The 18,725-nt window shown below is 44.7% G+C and overlaps 1 protein-coding gene across 1 annotated transcript in view; it reads right to left on the bottom strand.

Moving 5' to 3' along the window:
* The window catches only part of PLCH2 (phospholipase C eta 2), a 318,005-nt gene that overhangs the window by 45,396 nt on the left and 253,884 nt on the right, over positions 1–18,725 (bottom strand). The window contains exons 9-12 of the mRNA XM_078849302.1: positions 17,121–17,241; positions 13,251–13,422; positions 8,467–8,574; positions 4,424–4,582 (exon numbers count right to left, since the gene is read on the bottom strand). Coding sequence (XP_078705428.1) covers positions 4,424–4,582; positions 8,467–8,574; positions 13,251–13,422; positions 17,121–17,241 — 560 coding nt within the window. The remainder of the gene's footprint in view (positions 1–4,423; positions 4,583–8,466; positions 8,575–13,250; positions 13,423–17,120; positions 17,242–18,725) is intronic.

Genomic DNA, 18,725 nt, shown 5'->3' with positions numbered 1-18,725 from the left:
CTGAGTGGAGGACGGCATTTATCGGTGCAAATCATTTTTCTCCATTACTCGCCAGCTCTGGGCCAGGCTGTTAGCGCAAACCCAGTGCCCTTTCCTCATCTTTCTTCTTTAATGAGACAACCTGGCAACATTTTATTTATATCCTTTTTATAAAGCTGGATTGGCTTTGCCATGCGCACTGCCATTTACAGATACCAACCCTTCAACAAAACTCAACCTGGCCCGCCTCTTTCTCCCAGCCCCTCCCAGAAATGGCTGTGAGCAGTTTGCCACCTTCTACCCCTGAACACAAGTTTCCAATAACAATGGGGTTTTTGAATGAAATTAACTCTATAGCTCTCTCTCCCCCCGGCCCCCTCTCTGCCCAGGGAAACATATTCCCTGTTTCCTACCTGGTGCAGTGGCAAGGGCTGTGTGTGTGCCAAAAAGTGATATTAATGGTTCATTACAGGAAAACGAAAGGCTTTGCATGCCTCACTGCACTCAAAGCATCTGATGGCGCATGCTAAACGGTGACGGTGGATGTGGACTGACAAATATTTATTATGATTAAGGGGAAAGCCAAATAGTGCCATTAACGCTTCAAGCTAAATTAGCAACATGCGGTAAAACTGATTCCCCGCCATCATTTAGGATTAACCGTGATTATGTGCCTGACTCCATCATCGTAGAAAGCCTCCCAAATAATAAAACATGGACTTACAAACAAAAGCCCCCTCAGACTGCTGCTGTGTCTGCTGAAATGTACTCCATGCCCCTCGCAAAGCCAGAGAACCCTCTTTGCCCAGTGACACGAGTATTTCAAAGGTGGGTCTCATAAGAACTCAAGTGACAATGCGCTTGGCACCACATGAAACAGAACCGGGTTTCAGGCAGAGACGGGAACACTGATCGTAAAGAATCATAGAATATCAGGGTTGGAAGGGACCTCAGGAGGTCATCTAGTCCAACCCCCTGCTCAAAGCAGGACCAATCTCCAATATTTGCCCCAGATCCCAAACGGCCCCCTCAAGGATTGAACCCACAACCCTGGGTTTAGCAGGCCAATGCTAAAGCCTCAGAGTGCTTTCCTTATGCAAGTCGCCACACCTTTTACATTACTGAAAAGCAGCTATGGATGTACTGAGTGAGGTGCAGAAGGGACAGGCACTATGCATGCTTCCTCTATGCTTTTCTAGCAACTGCACCTGCATTCCCTCAGCTTTGCCAGTCCCGTACTCCAGTGCAGCTGATTTGCGGCTCTTCCTGCCTCAATGATCGTGAGCAACCAGATCCCTGCTATTTTAGTCTCAAACAGGGCTGCCTGCTCTATGGCAATTCTGTGATGGGCACAGGTGTGAAATAGGACGAGACAAAAGATTCTTTCACTTGGGACTTGTGGACATTTTCGCTGCAGTCATTGCCACAGCAACCGTCTGTGCTGCCACGGAATGATAGGACTGACTCCAACTGCAGGTTCCGATGCAGAACCCAGCTTGCCCAGTGGGGTCCACGTTGGACCGAACTCCCCAGCAGCCGGATCGCTGAAGTCTTCAAGAAGCAGAGATCCTGTTTCCATGACAGGAAAGCAAAGTATAGGAAAGCAGGATCGAAATATCACCCCCTGGGATTTAACATCCCTCAGTTTTTATTCCTCATGACACTGACATGAAAACAGGGCCATTACTGCCTAGCAATCCCATGTAACCCAGCTTCCTCTTGCTCCAAATGCATCACAGTTCTTCTGTTTGAAACTGCAGCCTTCTCCGCATCAGCCCTCTCTGCAGCCACATGCAGAGCAGCCTGCTCTGCTAAGTGGTTGAAGCACAGGAGCCAGGAGATCTGGCTTTCTGCTTCAGACTCTGCCCCAGACTTCTCTTAGAACCAGCCAGCATTGTGCCTTGTTTCCCCATCTGCAAACTGGAGATGGGATTTACCAGCATAACATGTGGGCTATGAAGATTTATTCGTTAACAGTTGCAAAGGGCTTTGAGATCTATGGATGGAAAGCACTAGGGAAGGCAAAGTATTATCATTATAGCAGTCAACAGACAGAGCCTGCTAAGGAACAAAAGGAGCTCTTTGCAACAGAATGTCCCCATGCACCAAAGCAGAAAGCCACCACCCAGGAACTGAAATACCAGAGTATGACACAAGCACCGAGCTGCATTAAATAGAAGGGTATTCAGAGCTCTCCGGGCAGCTTCAGCAGACTAAACAACATGTAGGTGTCCCTATTTACAAACAAAGCATGCTGTTACTCTAAAAATACAGCCCAGTGGATCTCAGCATGGTTTCCGCTACTAATACAACTCACACTAATAAAAAAACAGCCACTTCCACTCTCCCTGCATTTGGCAGCTCAGCCAGGTGTGCCTCACAGGGTATGGCTGCACAGCAGGCTTAACCCCAGGCTCTCACCTCGGTTTTAGCCCAACACCCTACTGTCCACACACAAAACCCATAAATCCAGGCTTATCTGAGCTCACTCGCTCATTTGGGGGTATAGCTTAGAGTTGAGCAGGACAGGCTCATGCTGCAAAGAAGATAGATTGCAGAGCTTCAGTTTTGATAGATCTCCAATGCCATCCCAGGCCTGTATTTTCCCACTCTTCCACCTACTTACTTCCCAATCACCTCCTATGTACTGGAAGGTTCCTGTTGGTTTATATACAGAGTGTCAAGGCTGCTTTAGACTTACATGCAAGAGACCAAGGGGCTGTGGGGTAGAGAGAGACAGAGAGAGAGAGACCGGCTGTTTTGGGAATGATATCTGCCAATTATAACAAACTCTCGACCTACTGCAGATAGCTCCTTCACGGGCATATGGAAGGACATGCAGGATGGAAATACTATAGGCCTTTCTGATGACTCACTCCGAAGAGCCTGGCTACTTCCATGTCATTAACTGGAGACAGTCAGAAAAAGAGATTCATTGAAGTTTTTACTTCTCCCAATTTCCCATAGTTAATTTAATTAACTTAGGGTCAATCAGAGAAGTAAACCACAGTGATTTCCATGCAACTTAATTGCATGATTAAGGACACCAGAACAAACATTAATAGAAATCTCCCAAGCAAGCTGGCTCTCTAGAACTCCTCGGTGTTGCCAACTCCTGACATGTTATTGCAAGTTGGTCTGTAAAGGCCCAGCTCCCAGAGTCATGTGATTAGACGAGACTCTCCACCTTCATTAATAAAATATAAGTTTTTAGATCTCATGATTGCACAGAGAAGCTGGATAATGTGAATCATAAAGGCTCAAAACCAGAAGGCAAATAAAAAGAAACTCAAAAGTATTAAAAAAATTCATGACTTGGGGCAGGGGAGAAGGCCAACACCTGATTTTTGAATGCTCGAGGGTTCCGATATGGTTTCTTTCCAATTTCTGACCCCAAGTGCTTTGAGATCAGCAGTTTTGTTTTTTTTTAAAAAAAGGGTAGGTTTGGCCTTATTCGCCACAGGTTTTGGGGTGGTGGGGGTTCAACCATTGTTAATTAATATGGTTTATTATTCCCCCTCGCTGAAGTCGAACTAGAACTGGAGTTTTGCCATGGATTTCAAATGAGAGCAGGCTTTAGCTGCCGGTTCTTTAAATTCCCACGATGAGATGTCTTTGCATACACACAGAGTGACTCCAGTCTATATTTAGCATTGCATATGGTGAAGTTCAACACCGCGTACTCAACATGAGGCACAAATTTGTTACATCGCCAGCAAGGATATCTCCCTTGCACACAGCAGCCACTGCAGCGCACACTCAGAGAGGAAACAAGGGATTCCAGTGGGACTTGGAGTCAACAGCTGGGATATTATAAGCCTTTCCATGGTCTTGTCTGCTGCAGAAAGCACCACAGAACTATAATTCTGCAAAATTAATATTCAATTGGGCACTCAGGGCTCCCATGCAGCCAGCATTTTTAATACGGAAAAGTATCAATCACAGTAATCTATACTTTAAAAAAAAAAAAAGTTTCATGATTTATACGTTGAGATCAACACACATTGGAATTCATCCAAATTAAAAGTCATACTGGTTATTATAGTAACACACCTTCTTCGGGCTAAAGGACTATTGGGTTTTAAAAGGAAAGAACAAGACACACTTATTAAGCCAAAAAAGGGAAAGGGGGCACAGCTGAGGGCCTAAAGTTAGGCTTCTAAATCCACATCCAAGCGCACAAATAGAAGAGACTTAATTTAATAAAGGGGTTGGGCATGCTCCAATCCCATGGGTGTCATGAGTTGCAGGTTCTCAGCACCCATAAGCCAAGTCCTTTCAATTTGGGAGTCTTAATGTGTGTTTAGAAGCCTACCTTTAAGCACGCAGCTCTGTAGACTTTGTTATTCTTAATATTTATTATACTAATGTACATCAGGGGAAGAGAGAGAAAAATGAAAAGTCAACTCTGTTATGGGCGGAGAAAGACAAAAAAGATTTTCACCTTCTTGATGTCTGACTTTTGGCTGAGTTTCCCAGATGGTGGCAGAGTGGCGACTGTAAAATTGTTTGGATCTTCACAGTCACGGATTTTGGATTCCTTTATCAGCGAGTCAAGTTTCTTCTTTGCTATATTCTCTACTCGCTTCCGATTGGTGGAAGCCTATCAATGAAATGCGGTCATTAAATGAGGGCACATTTAATGTGAAATCTTCATTTCTCCAACAAGAGGCAACACAAACTAAAACTGTACATTAAGGGGGAAAAAAATAAGAAGAAAATGAGGCAAAAGAAATGGACTGAGGCTTCGTTCTAAAGGACTATTATTAACTACTGCTCTCCATGCTAATAGCCCAGCTGCCTCTTAGTTTGTACACTGTGAAATACAGTAACATTGTCAGTTATCTGCAATTATAAGAGTGCCCAGTGTTGGGCTTCACAGCAGATATGTAGGCATGTGAAGCCCTAACCTGGAGATTAGTTAGGGAGTTTAAATAGATAACCTGAAGCCACAATGGAATGAAAGTTAAACATTTTTCAAAATAAATAAACACATACATATAAATATAACAACTTCTGGTTGCGTGGAACCAAAATCGCTTGTCAGCAAGGCTGCTCATGTGGCATGGGCTTTGTTACCAAGCCATTGATGTGCTACCTGGAAATAGCTGGTATTGAGGTGATTCCTTGGAGACTTGACTAGTGCAGGCTCCATTTTGTAGTACTCATTTACAAAAACAGTCGGATCTATTTCACTATAGTGACTGCGCTTTGCCATTCTCAAGTTTTGCACACCCACAAAGGCTGAATAAAACATGGCATTTCTATTCCACATCAAGTTTGAGGGAACTTAAAGAGATCAAAACCATCAACTATTTGCTATGGAAGAGCCTGTGTCTGCAGCCACAGTGCCTGCAGGATTCAGTTGGAATGGGAGCAGCTGGTGAATCAGGACTTCCACAGTTAAAACGCAATATTTGTTGCATGTTCCTGCTCCCTTCTTCCATTCAGGCTGTTGAACGACTGAGGTGAGGAGTGGTGTAGGGGAACAGAGATGGAAACACGGTTCTCTTTTCTAGTCATGCAGTTTACATGGAGCAACTCACAACTTCAGATCTTTGGACGGTTTAAAAAAACCAAAAACCCACCACCCTCACAGATTGTGTTTGCTTAACAGGCCTTAAAATGTCCTGATTAATTCCATCAGGAAACAAGCTGTTGTTTCCCATGCTTCCCAAAGCCTCACTGTAGAGCGAGCCAGGTCGAGCAAATCTGGAATCCCAGATGTCGGCACAAGTCAGACTAAAACAAATTGTTAGTTAATGAAGACAAAGATGTAAGCAAGGCAGTGCCTACAGGGGCTTTATGGAAAGTAATGTGCCTAGCTCTAAGATGTAGCAGGGAAAGTGGAAGAGTCTCTTTATAAGGAAGAATGTCTCTTTTACTACCCTCCAGCTCTCTCTGCCTGTTTGAGGGAGGAAAACTTCCTTCTTTCAAACAGAAGCTCACCTGAAAGCTGTGTCAAAAACGGCTTGAAAAAAACCTACCAATGGGAGAGTCACAAAAGTTTGCTTTTGAACAACATCCAGAAATGTGAGCATTTACTTGAACTGTCTACTAAACGAGGCTGGAAAGCCGCGAGAACAGGCTCTTGAAACACTTCCTGGTTCCAGTAGGGATGAGGAAATGGTTCCCTTGTTGCTTTCTGATGCTGGGTGCTCCCTGGTGAGTCCAGGGAACGAAGACAAAGGCATGTGGAAAACAGGAGGGAGAAGAACAACAAGCTGCATGACCCTGGCCTATGGCAGTAGAAAGGTTCAGTTCAATTTGGGCTGAAGTCTGCAGATGTGGAGTGTTCCATTGGCTCTTATTTTATCTGATTTGCCCATCTCTAGCTGCTCCGTATACACAACCATAAAAGGCAGGGGGATTGGATTGTATAGTTCATGTGAATGTGGGACTTTTAGTACAATTTGGTTTGCCTTTCACCTCAATACCCTCCAACGATTTTTTCTTCCCTGCTCCACATGTTCATTCCTTGGTAACAGGACTGATCCCACAATGTAAAGCCCGGCAGGCTAACCTCTACCACCAGCCTAGGTGTACAGTACCTTCCACTTTGAATGGACGTAATGCCAGGCAGAGAGAGAGAGACAAAAACCATAGCAGCAAAGTGTCAAAACATTGCAGATCTCAAGATTAAGGGGAAAAAATTAAGAGTGCTACAGTAGAAATATAACCAAACAAAACCAATTCTCCTCCTTAAGATGGATTTCAAGGTCCTCCCCCGCTCCCTTCCATGCTAGCACAGCTCTAAGGAGAAGTTTCTCTTCTAGACCTAAAACAAAACAATTGCACCCATAATAGGAAAGAAGGAAATAGTCTGAAGGACAAAAATAAAGGACCGCAAATGTGACACACGTCCAAGGCAACCTTGGTTTAATGTTATTAAAGGTTTCTGCTGTCCCTTTTATATTAAGTTTCCATAAGCTGTAATGCCATACTCACTGCATGCCAGAAGATTAAGTGTCAGAAGAATTTTACTTCTAAAAAGGAAAGAATGAATAAGGTGTTCTCAGGCTGAAGTAAGCAGAAATGAACAGCTTATTTCCTTTTAACACTTTTGTACAGTTAAAGCCAACTAAGCACAGCATTCTACATATCAAAAAGTGCTCAATAAAAGGACCACAGAGCTGGGGAAATTATTCTCCAGAGAAGGCCCAGTTTGAGATGGGGTGGGAAGCATTGAAAGGGGGCTCACATTTTTTGGAAGAATACTCCACTTTGGAAGAATACAACCCACCAAGGTACCAAAGAATCTGCAAGGTGACATTTTTATCTTAAAAACACACACACACACAAAGGAAAGTTAGAAAAAAGCAACTGGACTGCTGTTACCCACTGTCATTTACCATTGATTAAGCAGCTGCAGTTCTTTTTTACAGTCTATTCTCTGACACATGGAGTGCCAAGTTTAAGAGTTTCAATGAAATTATATATAGAGAGACACACATGTAGGTATGGCTCTCTCCCACCCCCTCCACAGGGCATCTTTTTTACATTTAATATATAGACCCCGACACATGTAATGTATATTTATGGACTGATTTTTCAGAGGTTCTCACACTTGCAGCTCTCAAAAGACTTCAATGGGAGATTAAGTTGTGCAGCATTTCTGGAAATCAGATCATATACATGCATTGTACGTCTCTCTCTCACATACACACGCAGACCCACCCTTGTGGGCCTGATCTGCAGAACAACTGAGCATCCCCAACTCCAGATGAAGGTGACTGGAGCTGTAAGTGCTTAGTACCTCTGCAGGGAAGAAAGAAAAATAAACCAGATCTGTACCTATCTGGAACATTTGATACTAGAGATGGTCAGAACATTTTTGATAAAATAAAATTTCCCCAAAATGTGCAGTTTTGTCAAAGCCAAACCATTTTGTTTGGATGCAGACTGTGTCACAATGTTTTTGACAAAGAGTGAGACTCTTTTAACTTAACTCTATAGCATGGGCGAGCCAGATTCAAGTCCCTGCTCTGTCTGCATCAGAGTCATCTGGGATGAACAACTCTGTTTTGAGTCAGACATAGCAGGGACGTGAACCGGACTCTCCCACATGGAATGCCAGGCTGGTGGCCTCACAACAAGGCCACTCACCCACTCACTCACTCATGGAGGTACCTCTGCCTGAATTGAAAACCTCAGGTTTTGATACCAAAACAGACATTTAGACAATTCCGATTTTGTGAAAAATATTTGAAAGTTTAGTTTTCCTCCCAAATTCCAATGCAGATCTCCCAGATTTTGAAGCCTTGAAAAGTTGTCGTGAAACAGATTTGTCACCCTCAGGTCAGCTCTATTTCACACACACACGCACACGCACACACACACTCCTTAAAAAAAGAGTCTCACAAAGTTTGAGAACCCTATGCGCCTGAACCTAATTTCACATTCCAGACACCATATGAACTCAGCATTCATCCCACTGCAGAGGAACAGGTCAACATACATTTATATTCATGTATCTGTTTTACTTACATCTCCATTCATTAGTTTGCAGTCATCATCAATCTCATCAGCACTGTCCTCATCAGACACTTCCCCTTCCTCTGCATCATCACTAATGGTGGCTGGAAGTTTCTTGCCCTGGAAAACGAAAAGGTTTAGACAGGCAGGTCACCATGCATCTCTTGGTATGACGAGAGGAAAGTGATAATGTGCAACTGGAGACATGAGAAGGGCTGGGAGTCCAGACCGGTTTTCTGTGGTCTGTGGAGTCAGTATATCATGGGTTCAATTAAGTTTAAGGTTGTCAAGTGACCCACTCAAGAATAAGAAAGGACTCTCCTTTAGCCCATATTGTAGGGAAGAAAGGGTTCCACTCCTTGGTCCTTTTGCTGTAATTCTTGCCTTGAGTAATCCCAAGGTGGACTGAACTAATGCAAGAAACATAGTCAGGAAGGAAATGGCTATGAGGAGAGCGGATGCGAGGGGCCAGATTTTCAGAAGAGTTCAGTGTCCAGCTGCTCCAGAGGTTCTCAATGGGAGCTCATGAGCAATGAGCAGTTCTGAAGGTCTGGCAGTGAAATCTCAGTCCGAAAAGGGGACAGAATCTGTCGTTGGTGAGTGGACATGGCTTGGAAAAGCCTAGCTTCCTTCTCACATTACATATACACCTAGGAAAAGGGTTTGCACATCTATCCTGCCTGCCTAAAGGAGATACCTTCCCTTCCATTGCTGCCCATCTCCCTTTCTTTCCTCCAAACCTAGCTGCTACTGCCCCTCACAGTAGCTGCTATGAGCCACCTCAAGCCAGAGTGGAAACTCCAGATTTGATAGTATTCTTCAATGTGTGCCCCAACCTACAGAGCAAAGAAGAGGGGAATGAGCCTGAATTACAGCTTCAGGCAGTGACCTGGACAGAGGCTGGGCTTGGAGCTTTTTCAAGAAAGGGTAGAATCATGGAACCTTTCAGAGCCTTCTGGTCTAAGAGCCATCACTGCTGCTGATGAGCAGGATTTAATGGGAGTTTAAATCTCCTCGACGGATGCTTATCACCATTTGCAGTAGCTGAAATGGCAGCAAAAGGAAGAACAGGAGCTGGTGATATTATTTAAAGAGCTGAGTCGCCAGCTGCCCTGTCCATTCAGTCCACACAGGAAAGAGATTTCATTTCATTTGAAAGGGCCGTCACTGATATTTGCCAGCACAAAAGCAAACTCAGCATGTACAATTAAAGCAATTACTCTGTACAGCCCCAGCAGAAACCCTTTGACCTAGTAAGCAAATATTCACACCACCAGAACCACAGAGTGTGCCAGCCCAGTGCCCCAGCATTTCTGACTCCACCAGAATAGCAGCATGGGTAAAGTAATTCATATTGAAACTGCGGACATTTAACAGATAAGTAACGTCAGCTGCAGTGTGATTATTCCTGAAGACAGGTATTTATCGCCTGGCTGAATCAGAGCTGGGCAAGCAGCATTCATTTCTGGATCAGTTTGAGGTGAAGGCTTGGTCTGAGACCATCATGCCACTCTTTGGCAGTCCATCCTCTGCACAGAACCATTGTCTCATGAGATTCCTTGCACCTCTTTGGTATGGGGTAGGTCAGAAATGCCACAAGGAAAATTTCTTAGGGCATTTCCAGTTGGGTATGAAACTTGAAGAGAGAAGGATGTGAAGAATACAGGGGATAGAGAAATAGAGCTGTAGAAATAAGTTGCCCCAGGGTTTTCTCAAACCTCAAAGACTGGCACAAGTTTTGAGTGGGTCTCTTAATTGATTTAAGCCAGGTGGCCATCCCAATTCAGAGAGTAGATGATTGGGGCCTAGCTCATCTCAGTCCCAGGGCACTCACCACAATATCTTCACTCACCAGTGTATCTCTCCGCTTTATTCTGTGTTATATTAGGCCTGGTCTACACTTAAAAATTAGATTGACCTACCTATGTTGCTCAGGGCAAGGAAAAAATATCATGCCCTGAGACCTGAAGTTAGGTTCACCTAACCCCTTGTGTAGACGTGGCTAGACTGATGAAAGAATTCTTCTGTTGACCTAGCTACTGCCTCTCTGAGAGGTGGACTTCCTAACGTCAATGGAAAAACCCCTTCCATCGCTGTAGGATGCGTCTACTCTATGGCACTACAATAGCACAGCTGGAACCTACCCTTAATCCCATTTGTTCTGGTTTTATTCCATCTCTGAAAACGTCCTTGACATTTCCAGTGGCCCTTTTGATAGATTAGCCTTGAATAAGTTAAAAGCAGCTGAAAGTTATTTCTCGTTAGCAGGTGCCTGGGAGATGACAAGATTTGAAGAACTTGTGCTAAGTCTGACTAAGTACCTAATGGACTCTAATAGTCTTGAGATTCACCTACTGCATCTGTTATGGAGATGCCAGTGTCCTGTGCATCAGAAATGAAACCCAGACCTAGGCAGGTTAAAAGACACAAAGAAAAATCCCATCTTTGAACCATGGAACCAGTTCAAGAATATGACAGGCAACACAGGTATAGCACAGGGCACAGAGAGGTTTTAGTTAACTAATAAACCGCTGTAAAGTTATTTGGATTCCCAGGGTAAAAGAGGTGCTGAAAACCCATTATTATTCTGGACTGGAGAGAAGGAGAAAGGCTGGCAGACTGTAGTGAGGAAGGCTGTATGACTGTATTAATATTTAAACCTCCACAAACAGAAGTGATTTGGTTTTTAGTGTTTGCGTCCTGCACTCAGCACCATGTAAAATGAACCTCCCTCATGAGCTACACTGGAAACCTACCATTAAATGTTCAGAGTAGGGTGAAGAAAAATCATTTTTATTTCAACCCTTTACATTGCTATGTTTGAATTAATCTAAGAACATACATGGACTTCAGGAGACTTTGTTTTTATACATTTAGTTTTTCCAGTAAAAAGTGCAGAATGGCTGGTTTGGATGCACACCTGGAATCTACTGCCAGTCATGGCTAGCAGCCCACTGTGTCTCTGCCCTGTTACTTGCACAACACATAGATAATAGGAACTGTATATTTTTTTCACTTAGTTGATCCAAGACTGGCCCTGCCCTCCTGAGGCAAATTTTACAGGCTACATCACACATGGCATTAGCTCTTGATTGATGCTGGAAGGATTCCACAGAGATGTTGAATTTAGCTGCGGTCAAAGAGTTATTTATTTAGACAGGTAAAACCTACTTTAAGCAGCGACTATTTCAAGTGCCTTAAGGAAGAGTCATATGGAACAGCCCTGACTTTGAAAAGAACTAGGGACCGAATACAAATGCTCCTTTCAACCAGGCAATGGATGCTGCTTTGCACATCTTCATCCATCTGCACAGGTAATTCTATGTCCATGCACGAGGGGCAAAGTGCAGGGGGGGAAAACAGTCCTAGTTTGCGGAGTGGTTGGCCTAGGTGCCTCAGTGAGTGAGAGGTAGAGACAGGAGCTGACCCCAAACCTCTTCTCTGGCTCTAACATTGCTTAGACCACAAACCCTCCCTTCAATGAAGCCTTCAGTCTGCATCCCATCCCTCCACACATAGGCCACTCTTAACAGACCAGATCAGAAGCAAACTGTTTTCATGGGGGAAGGCTAAAGCACTCAGAGCCCCTCTTCAGCAAGAGAAAACATACCCCTTCTCTCACACGAGTTCCTCTGAGGGGCACCCAGGTACTCCTTAAGCTACCATAAGCAAAGGACAGAAGTTTGACCCTGGTGCTCTAATGAAGCCACAAGACCTGCCAAATTAGCACCCTTCCCTTTCATCTGGACTGTAAGAAAGCACATACAATAGACCTAAAAGTTTAGGACATTTCCAAAATGAGCCAGGACAGATTTGCAGGTAAGGTTTTCATGTCAGTGCATGCATTACTGAGCCAATAGATAACACAGGCTTCCCTGAAACAGCTACACTTCTTTATATTTAACAGGTTCTGGACTGGAAAGATTGGAGAACAGCTCTTATATTACATCAGCCTGAGTGCCGTTCATGCCAGTTAGGAACACATCCTTCTCAATGGGTCATTAGCATTAAAAGCACTTATGCGCTCCACCCCCAAGGAAGCGCAAAAGACATCAGCCAGAGTCTTGGTGCAAGAAAATACTCTTACAAACAATTTGTTAAAATAATTTACAGCATGTGCAGGTGAAGGGAACCAGGATTCTAAATCCTATAACCCTGTCATCTCTTATTTATTTCCCCCCACCAACAGATACCCAGAGGCATCAGAGTCAACATCACAAACTAACGGCCTGAAAAATGTTAGCTTGTATAAACACAAACACGCACATACAGGTGACATCTTCCAATTCACAGAAGAGCAACTTAATATCTAAGCAAGAAACCGTGATGTTTTGTGCAAATGTAAAATAAATACAGAAAGATCAAGTTTACAGTGAGAGCCAGCCGGACATATTTATCTTAATTTGGGTTAAAAACAGAACCTCCTAGTTGAGCTGAGTGAACGATGATCATTCAATTCTGATTGCCACCCCACCATACTAAAGGCAGCCAGGGGTGCAAGGACAGAGCAACAGGCACTCCATTGCTCACTGATATAAGGTGATGGGGAAAGTGCAAAGGGTTGGTATGACAAGCACATTCAGTCCTTGTTCCTACCGTCCCCACTGTTTCATCTGGGTCATCGCCTGGGTTTTTACAAGCCTTTTGAGTAATTTGAAATCTGGATCCAAGTTCTGTGACTTGAGAGCACCTCTAATGATCTGATTTAAGTGAAGCTGCAAGGGGTTCATAACCCAGAATGAGCTTAAAACCACCAAAGAAGAGGGCTAGAGAGCAAACACAAGCAGGTCTTTTACCTTCACTAATATCTTTCCTTTAAGACTTTCCGGGGAAGGGAGTTTGGTGGAATCCTCACTGCGCACTGAAGACAGGTCCAGCTTGTCCCCTAGGATTTCAATAAGATACTGAGCCATCTTCTTCTGCTGGAGAACGCTGCAGTGGTTCTCAATGGATAAAACAACAGGATACCTGGAAAAGAAAAAACCAGGAAAGACCATCTGCAGAGTCAGCTTTTTACAGAGCTGATGGAGAAAGAACCATTTGAATCCAACCAATTCAGCAGCTCAGTCTGACTAGGGACAGTTACTGATACTCTCAAGGGACTGACTCAGCCAATCAGTGTACAGGGTAGTGTCCTGTTACAGACCCAAAATTAATTGCAACCTCTCGGCATATCTTGGTTTTCATGTCTGGGGATAACATTTGCCTACGTGCTTCTCACAAAGCGGTTCTGTGGAGATTGTTCCTGGATTTGAGAGAATAAAAGCACTATATAAAGTGTGACGTTTAATGGTCACTCATCTAGAGATTTTCATCCATAAATCTACAGGTGCTTTTTTACGGAAGGTCAGCATCATTATCCTGTATTGGGAAACTGAGGCAGTGAGCAGTAAAGTGACTTGTCCAAGCTTTTCTAAATGCCAGGCCAGCATCTGATTCACATGACCATGCTGCTAGTCATCGTACACTCTGGTACAAAGTTGTTTTTACTTGTTTTTTTAGGTTTGCAACAAACATCATTTCATGTCATTTTTAAAAAAATCAAAATTATTTTCAGTCAGTATTTTACAAAAAACATATCAAACAAAGTGGGCAGAGCCTCTCATTCCTGCCCCCGCAGGATTGTTCTATTAAAACGCTTACCATCCATCTGGTCTCTAACAGCCTCACCTTACTCACAGCATCTTTCATTGTCTAACAATTGTGTAATAGCTACAGGAGTCATAAGTAGCTTGTTGACAAATACTCAGGCAAATCCTAATGGTGCCTCATTCTATTCATGATCACGGCAGGGCTCCAGGCCATTAAAAAAAAAATATGAATCGCTCTTCCAAAGACAAGACATTCAGAGGTGATAAACAATGAGATGGAAAGCCTCATAAAAATGATGGCAGCTCGATAAATGCAGTATGAAATACCACCCAATTTATCCAGCACAGACATCCACAGGTCTTATAATCAGCCACCTCACTATATAAATGGAAAGTGGGCAAACCAGAGCCCTCAGACACTATTTATAGGACACTATTCATTTGGATGTTCTTGGGGATACATGCAGTGATCTTTGGATCAGTTTAAGTCAGTGAGAGAGTTTCTATTGACTTCAGTGGGCTTTGGACCAGATCTAGAGTTCTCCTATTTTTTTCCATACTGGAAAACATAGCCAGAAGTTTTAGGATTTGGAAAGATTAATTCCAGATTGCTCCCAAGGGTTACACTGCACCCAAAAGGGAACAGCATCAAAGCTATGTGGACCACCTACAACAGCACATGGTTACAGGACTCAGTTTGAAGCTTAGCTCTAGATTATTGATAAGAAAAGACCACCAAAAAGAAACACACACACACACACACGGAACTACTGCCAAAACAAGTTCATTATCAAGGTCTAACAACCCAGACAGCATCGTGTAAAGGGCAATCAATTTCCAGGGTTATTTTTCATTTTCAGCATCTATTTTTGGGTCCTTCTGGCTGAGGCTGGGAAATCACATTGCACTCCTTAGAACTCGTCAAGAAGGATTCATAGAATTTGAAACCAAGGTGATCGGCACTATATATAAACCAAAGCCAGATGGATTTCTGTTTAGCTTACAGGGGACACGATTCTGGGACACGCAAAGACCTATTATTTTTTTTAAAGTGTGATTTCAGAAAGTAACACAGATGGTGGGATACAAGTACCAGCTGTGTCACCTGCCCTGCTGAATAGAAAAGCTTGGGCTTTGATCAGAAAATGGACATCTTGACTCAGTTCTGTTTCGCAGACACGTTAAGAAGGTCTGGCTTCCCTTCCAGTGCGGAATGAAAACAAGTTTTGAAACCTCCAAAAACTGCGGAATCAGCACCCATGGGCCTGCTCTAAAAAGTACCAAGTAAGGGCTAGTGTCAGCAGGAACCTCCTCCCCGAACGCTCTCTCCTCTGAGGCACGCCATGCCCTCCAGTGAAAAGACAAAGATGGTCGGTGGTATGGGACGCAGCTGAAAACATCCACTGCCTAGAAGCTAAACACCATGAAGAACATAATGGGGAGGAAACATGGCCCTGAACACATTGGAGCTTCTGCAGAAGTGTGCTACAGAGTCTAGTGTTTATGCAGGTTGGGGTTTTGGAGCTGCCTGAGGTGCAGGCCTTCCCACCACACACGCATATCCTTCCACGGGAATATTTATACCACTCCACCCCACAGTGCAGCTTTTGTCAATAGCTAGTTGTTGCTGTCCACAGTGGCCATAACTTACCAGGGCTTTTCTGTGTAAGCTACTCTGGAGAAGCACAAGTCTATGTAACGAGTTTGCTCTACCCAAGCAGATGGTTTGGTGAACTGCTTGGGTTCCTGGAAGTCAGTTGTGGAACAAGCTGCTATAACTCTCCCCACACACATACCACTTCCACACTCCCAGAACTATAGATCAGGAGAAAAGGCCAAGCATGGCTGTGTTTGGGGTGCAGCAGACATATACTGTGGGGTACGGGCTCTGGGGTTACAATGGCTCTGCACAGCTTTTTGTCTCTCTGGCAGAGAACAAAGATGGGTGTGATACTGGAAACCCAGATGTTCCCAGTGCGGTGTTATACAGGTCTCCGGAACTGCGTGAAAGCCTTGTGCTCTCACACCTTGCTCACGCGCTCATCAGATTTGCTGCTTTGTAGAAAACGTCAGACCAGGCAAACACAGAGGACCCAGGAACAGATTTTCAGCATCAGGTAACAGTCCCTGCCTACTTAGGGTTACTAAGTACAATAACCACTCTTCATTGCACACAGGCACATGTTGTAGAGGTAATTCAGAAAGCAGCTGTGCAACAGGGGAAGCTTAACTGAAACACCCATCTGTACCCCAACCCCAGCATTCTTCAGCAGGCACGTTGCTTCATCTGACAAAAATTCAAGGAAAGAGAAAACAAAACAAAACAAAACAGATAACTGTCATAGGCACCGGTCCCCTGCCTTTCACAGCATCCTTTACAGGGACACTTGGGTGGCTGCCCTGCCCTTTCATCTCAATATCCAAACAGAGAATCCCAACTCCTCACATCGTAAGTGCAGGTTGTGTGTACGGTCAGCTGTATGAAACATCTTCCCCCCTGGTGATTCTCTGGTCTCCTGCCAGATCCTGGACTCAGACAAATCCCATTTCCCTTGAATGGGTTGAGTAACCCAAGTCCAGGCTACTGCCTCTGTCTAGCCCTTTGCTGCCCAACTTCCCACCCAGTGACGCTGGTATTACTGGCACATGGATAAGCAGGGCACTCATTGTCAAAATGTGTTAGAGTCTCTGGCTTTTAGACACGAGATTATGGAAAGCCCCACGTGGTTTAATTAAATTTTGCCCTTCCACATAAGAGAGGCCTTACTGGGTCAGACCAACGGTCCACCTAGCCCAGTATCCTGTCTTCCAACAGTGGCCAGTGCCCGATGCTTCAGAGTGAATGAATAGAACAGGGCAAGTTATCAGGCCAACAAGCATCTCTGCCTTATTACGCCTTCCACACAGGAGTTATTCACTGCAGGAAGAAGCAAGCACGTGCAGGCTTGTCTGGCTCATACAGTACCGAGTCAGCTTTGCATACTGCCTTTGCACGAAGCAAGGCTGCCTAAACAGGGATCTAGGACCACGGAGCCAGGGGATACCAAGGGAGCTAGCAGCAGGCTGGGTACGTACTCATTCTTGATGAAAGCATATTTGTTGATGGTTTCAATCACATCTTTGAAGAGTATCTTGGAGGTGAGGGTGTATCCATGGTGGACAATTGGCTCGCCGTCTGGCCCATCCCAACAGTCAACTACAGAGGGGAAAAAAGGTCCCATTTATCTTTAGATCTTAGAATCATAGATTATAACCCAGGGTGGCCAAACCATGGCTCGCAAGCTGCATGTGTCTCTTTTACAGTTAAAGTGCAGCCCGTGGAGCCCCCCACGCCATCCCTGCTCTCCACTTACTAGACATGGGCGGGGGGGAGGAAGGGAGGGAGGAGGCCTGGGACCTCTGCCTTGCAGCAGGGTGGTGGGATAGGGCCTTATGCCCAGCGAGGAGGGGGAGCTCAGCAGGAGCAGGGCTGAAACCCCAAGCCCCGGCAGGTGCACCCCACTCTTGAACTTCTGAAGACCATTGTATGCAGCTCAGCAAGTCAGCATGTTTGGCCACCCCTGTTACAACAGACAATTCAGACAGACAGACAGACAGACTCAAGCCCATTAAAAAGAGAGCCAGAGATTTTCCTGGTACTGGGCGCATCATGCTGAACAGCATAACCACCCATTACAGTAGTGTCATCCTGCCAGGAGTGACTTGGGGCCGTGCCACTGTGAAAGGTGCTCAGAACCTGCAACTCCCCATTGTGACCCAGACACAGCATCTGCCCCCCACTGTCCCGCAGCTGAGTGCAGGCTTGCCTCCTCCCCCCACCTCATGTGTGTCTCTCCCTATAGGTCCCTGAGCGGTTTCCTCTGCAGGCACTTGCTTGCCATGAAATTATGTTGTGAACAGTTGACCCAGATCCCTTCAGTTGAGAAAGCCCCAAGCAAAGAAGATGTTCTTTTGTGAGTGCAGAGGAATATCTTCCTGGAGAAAGATATTAAAGCGTAAAAATCCCATTCGGATTCAGCACTAGACTAGAGAGCAGAGTCTCAGCAGAGCTCCTCAGGGTAGCAGTAATGCCAAGATCTAAGCACCTCTGTCCCTCCAGTGAATTTCCCAAGCTTTACACTCACCTATAGGCATATTTCCATGTAATGCTTCATTCCCCTAAGAATGTGTTACCACATTCACAAACCTCAACCTGAGCAGGCTGCCATATTTACCTCCTGGAGACGGTGACCCTCTATATAGTGGTCAAGACCTTGGAGACAGGGACAACATGGGTACTGCTACCGACAGGATACTTTACGCTAACAGACTCCACGATTGATTCCCCAGCAACAAACAACAGACCCATTGTGGAGTGCAAGGGTTGTCACAACAGTTTCATAGCGTGACCCCCTTTTCCATATCGGGGACTCCCTCCCACTTAGCAACATGGCTGCAAATCCCAGGCTAGTGTGTATGTGCACCAATGCCCTGTACTAGATGGAATCGGTATAGCTCAACCATACATCACAAGCCCTGTGCAGCAAATGGAGAACAAGCATAGAATAGCTTTGGGAAAAGAGCCTTCTCCCTTAAAAGATGGATTCAAAATTTTTTATGAGTATAAACAACAACACTGGCCTCAGGCCTCTTCCTATTGCTGTGTCATGGAAAGTGCACCAGCGAGGAGGCCATAAATAC

The sequence above is a fragment of the Lepidochelys kempii genome, chromosome 18, assembly GCF_965140285.1.
Source record: "Lepidochelys kempii isolate rLepKem1 chromosome 18, rLepKem1.hap1, whole genome shotgun sequence".
NCBI lineage: Eukaryota > Metazoa > Chordata > Testudines > Cheloniidae > Lepidochelys > Lepidochelys kempii.
Note: the sequence above shows the minus strand (reverse complement) of the source record. Positions and strands in the feature narration are given on the sequence as shown.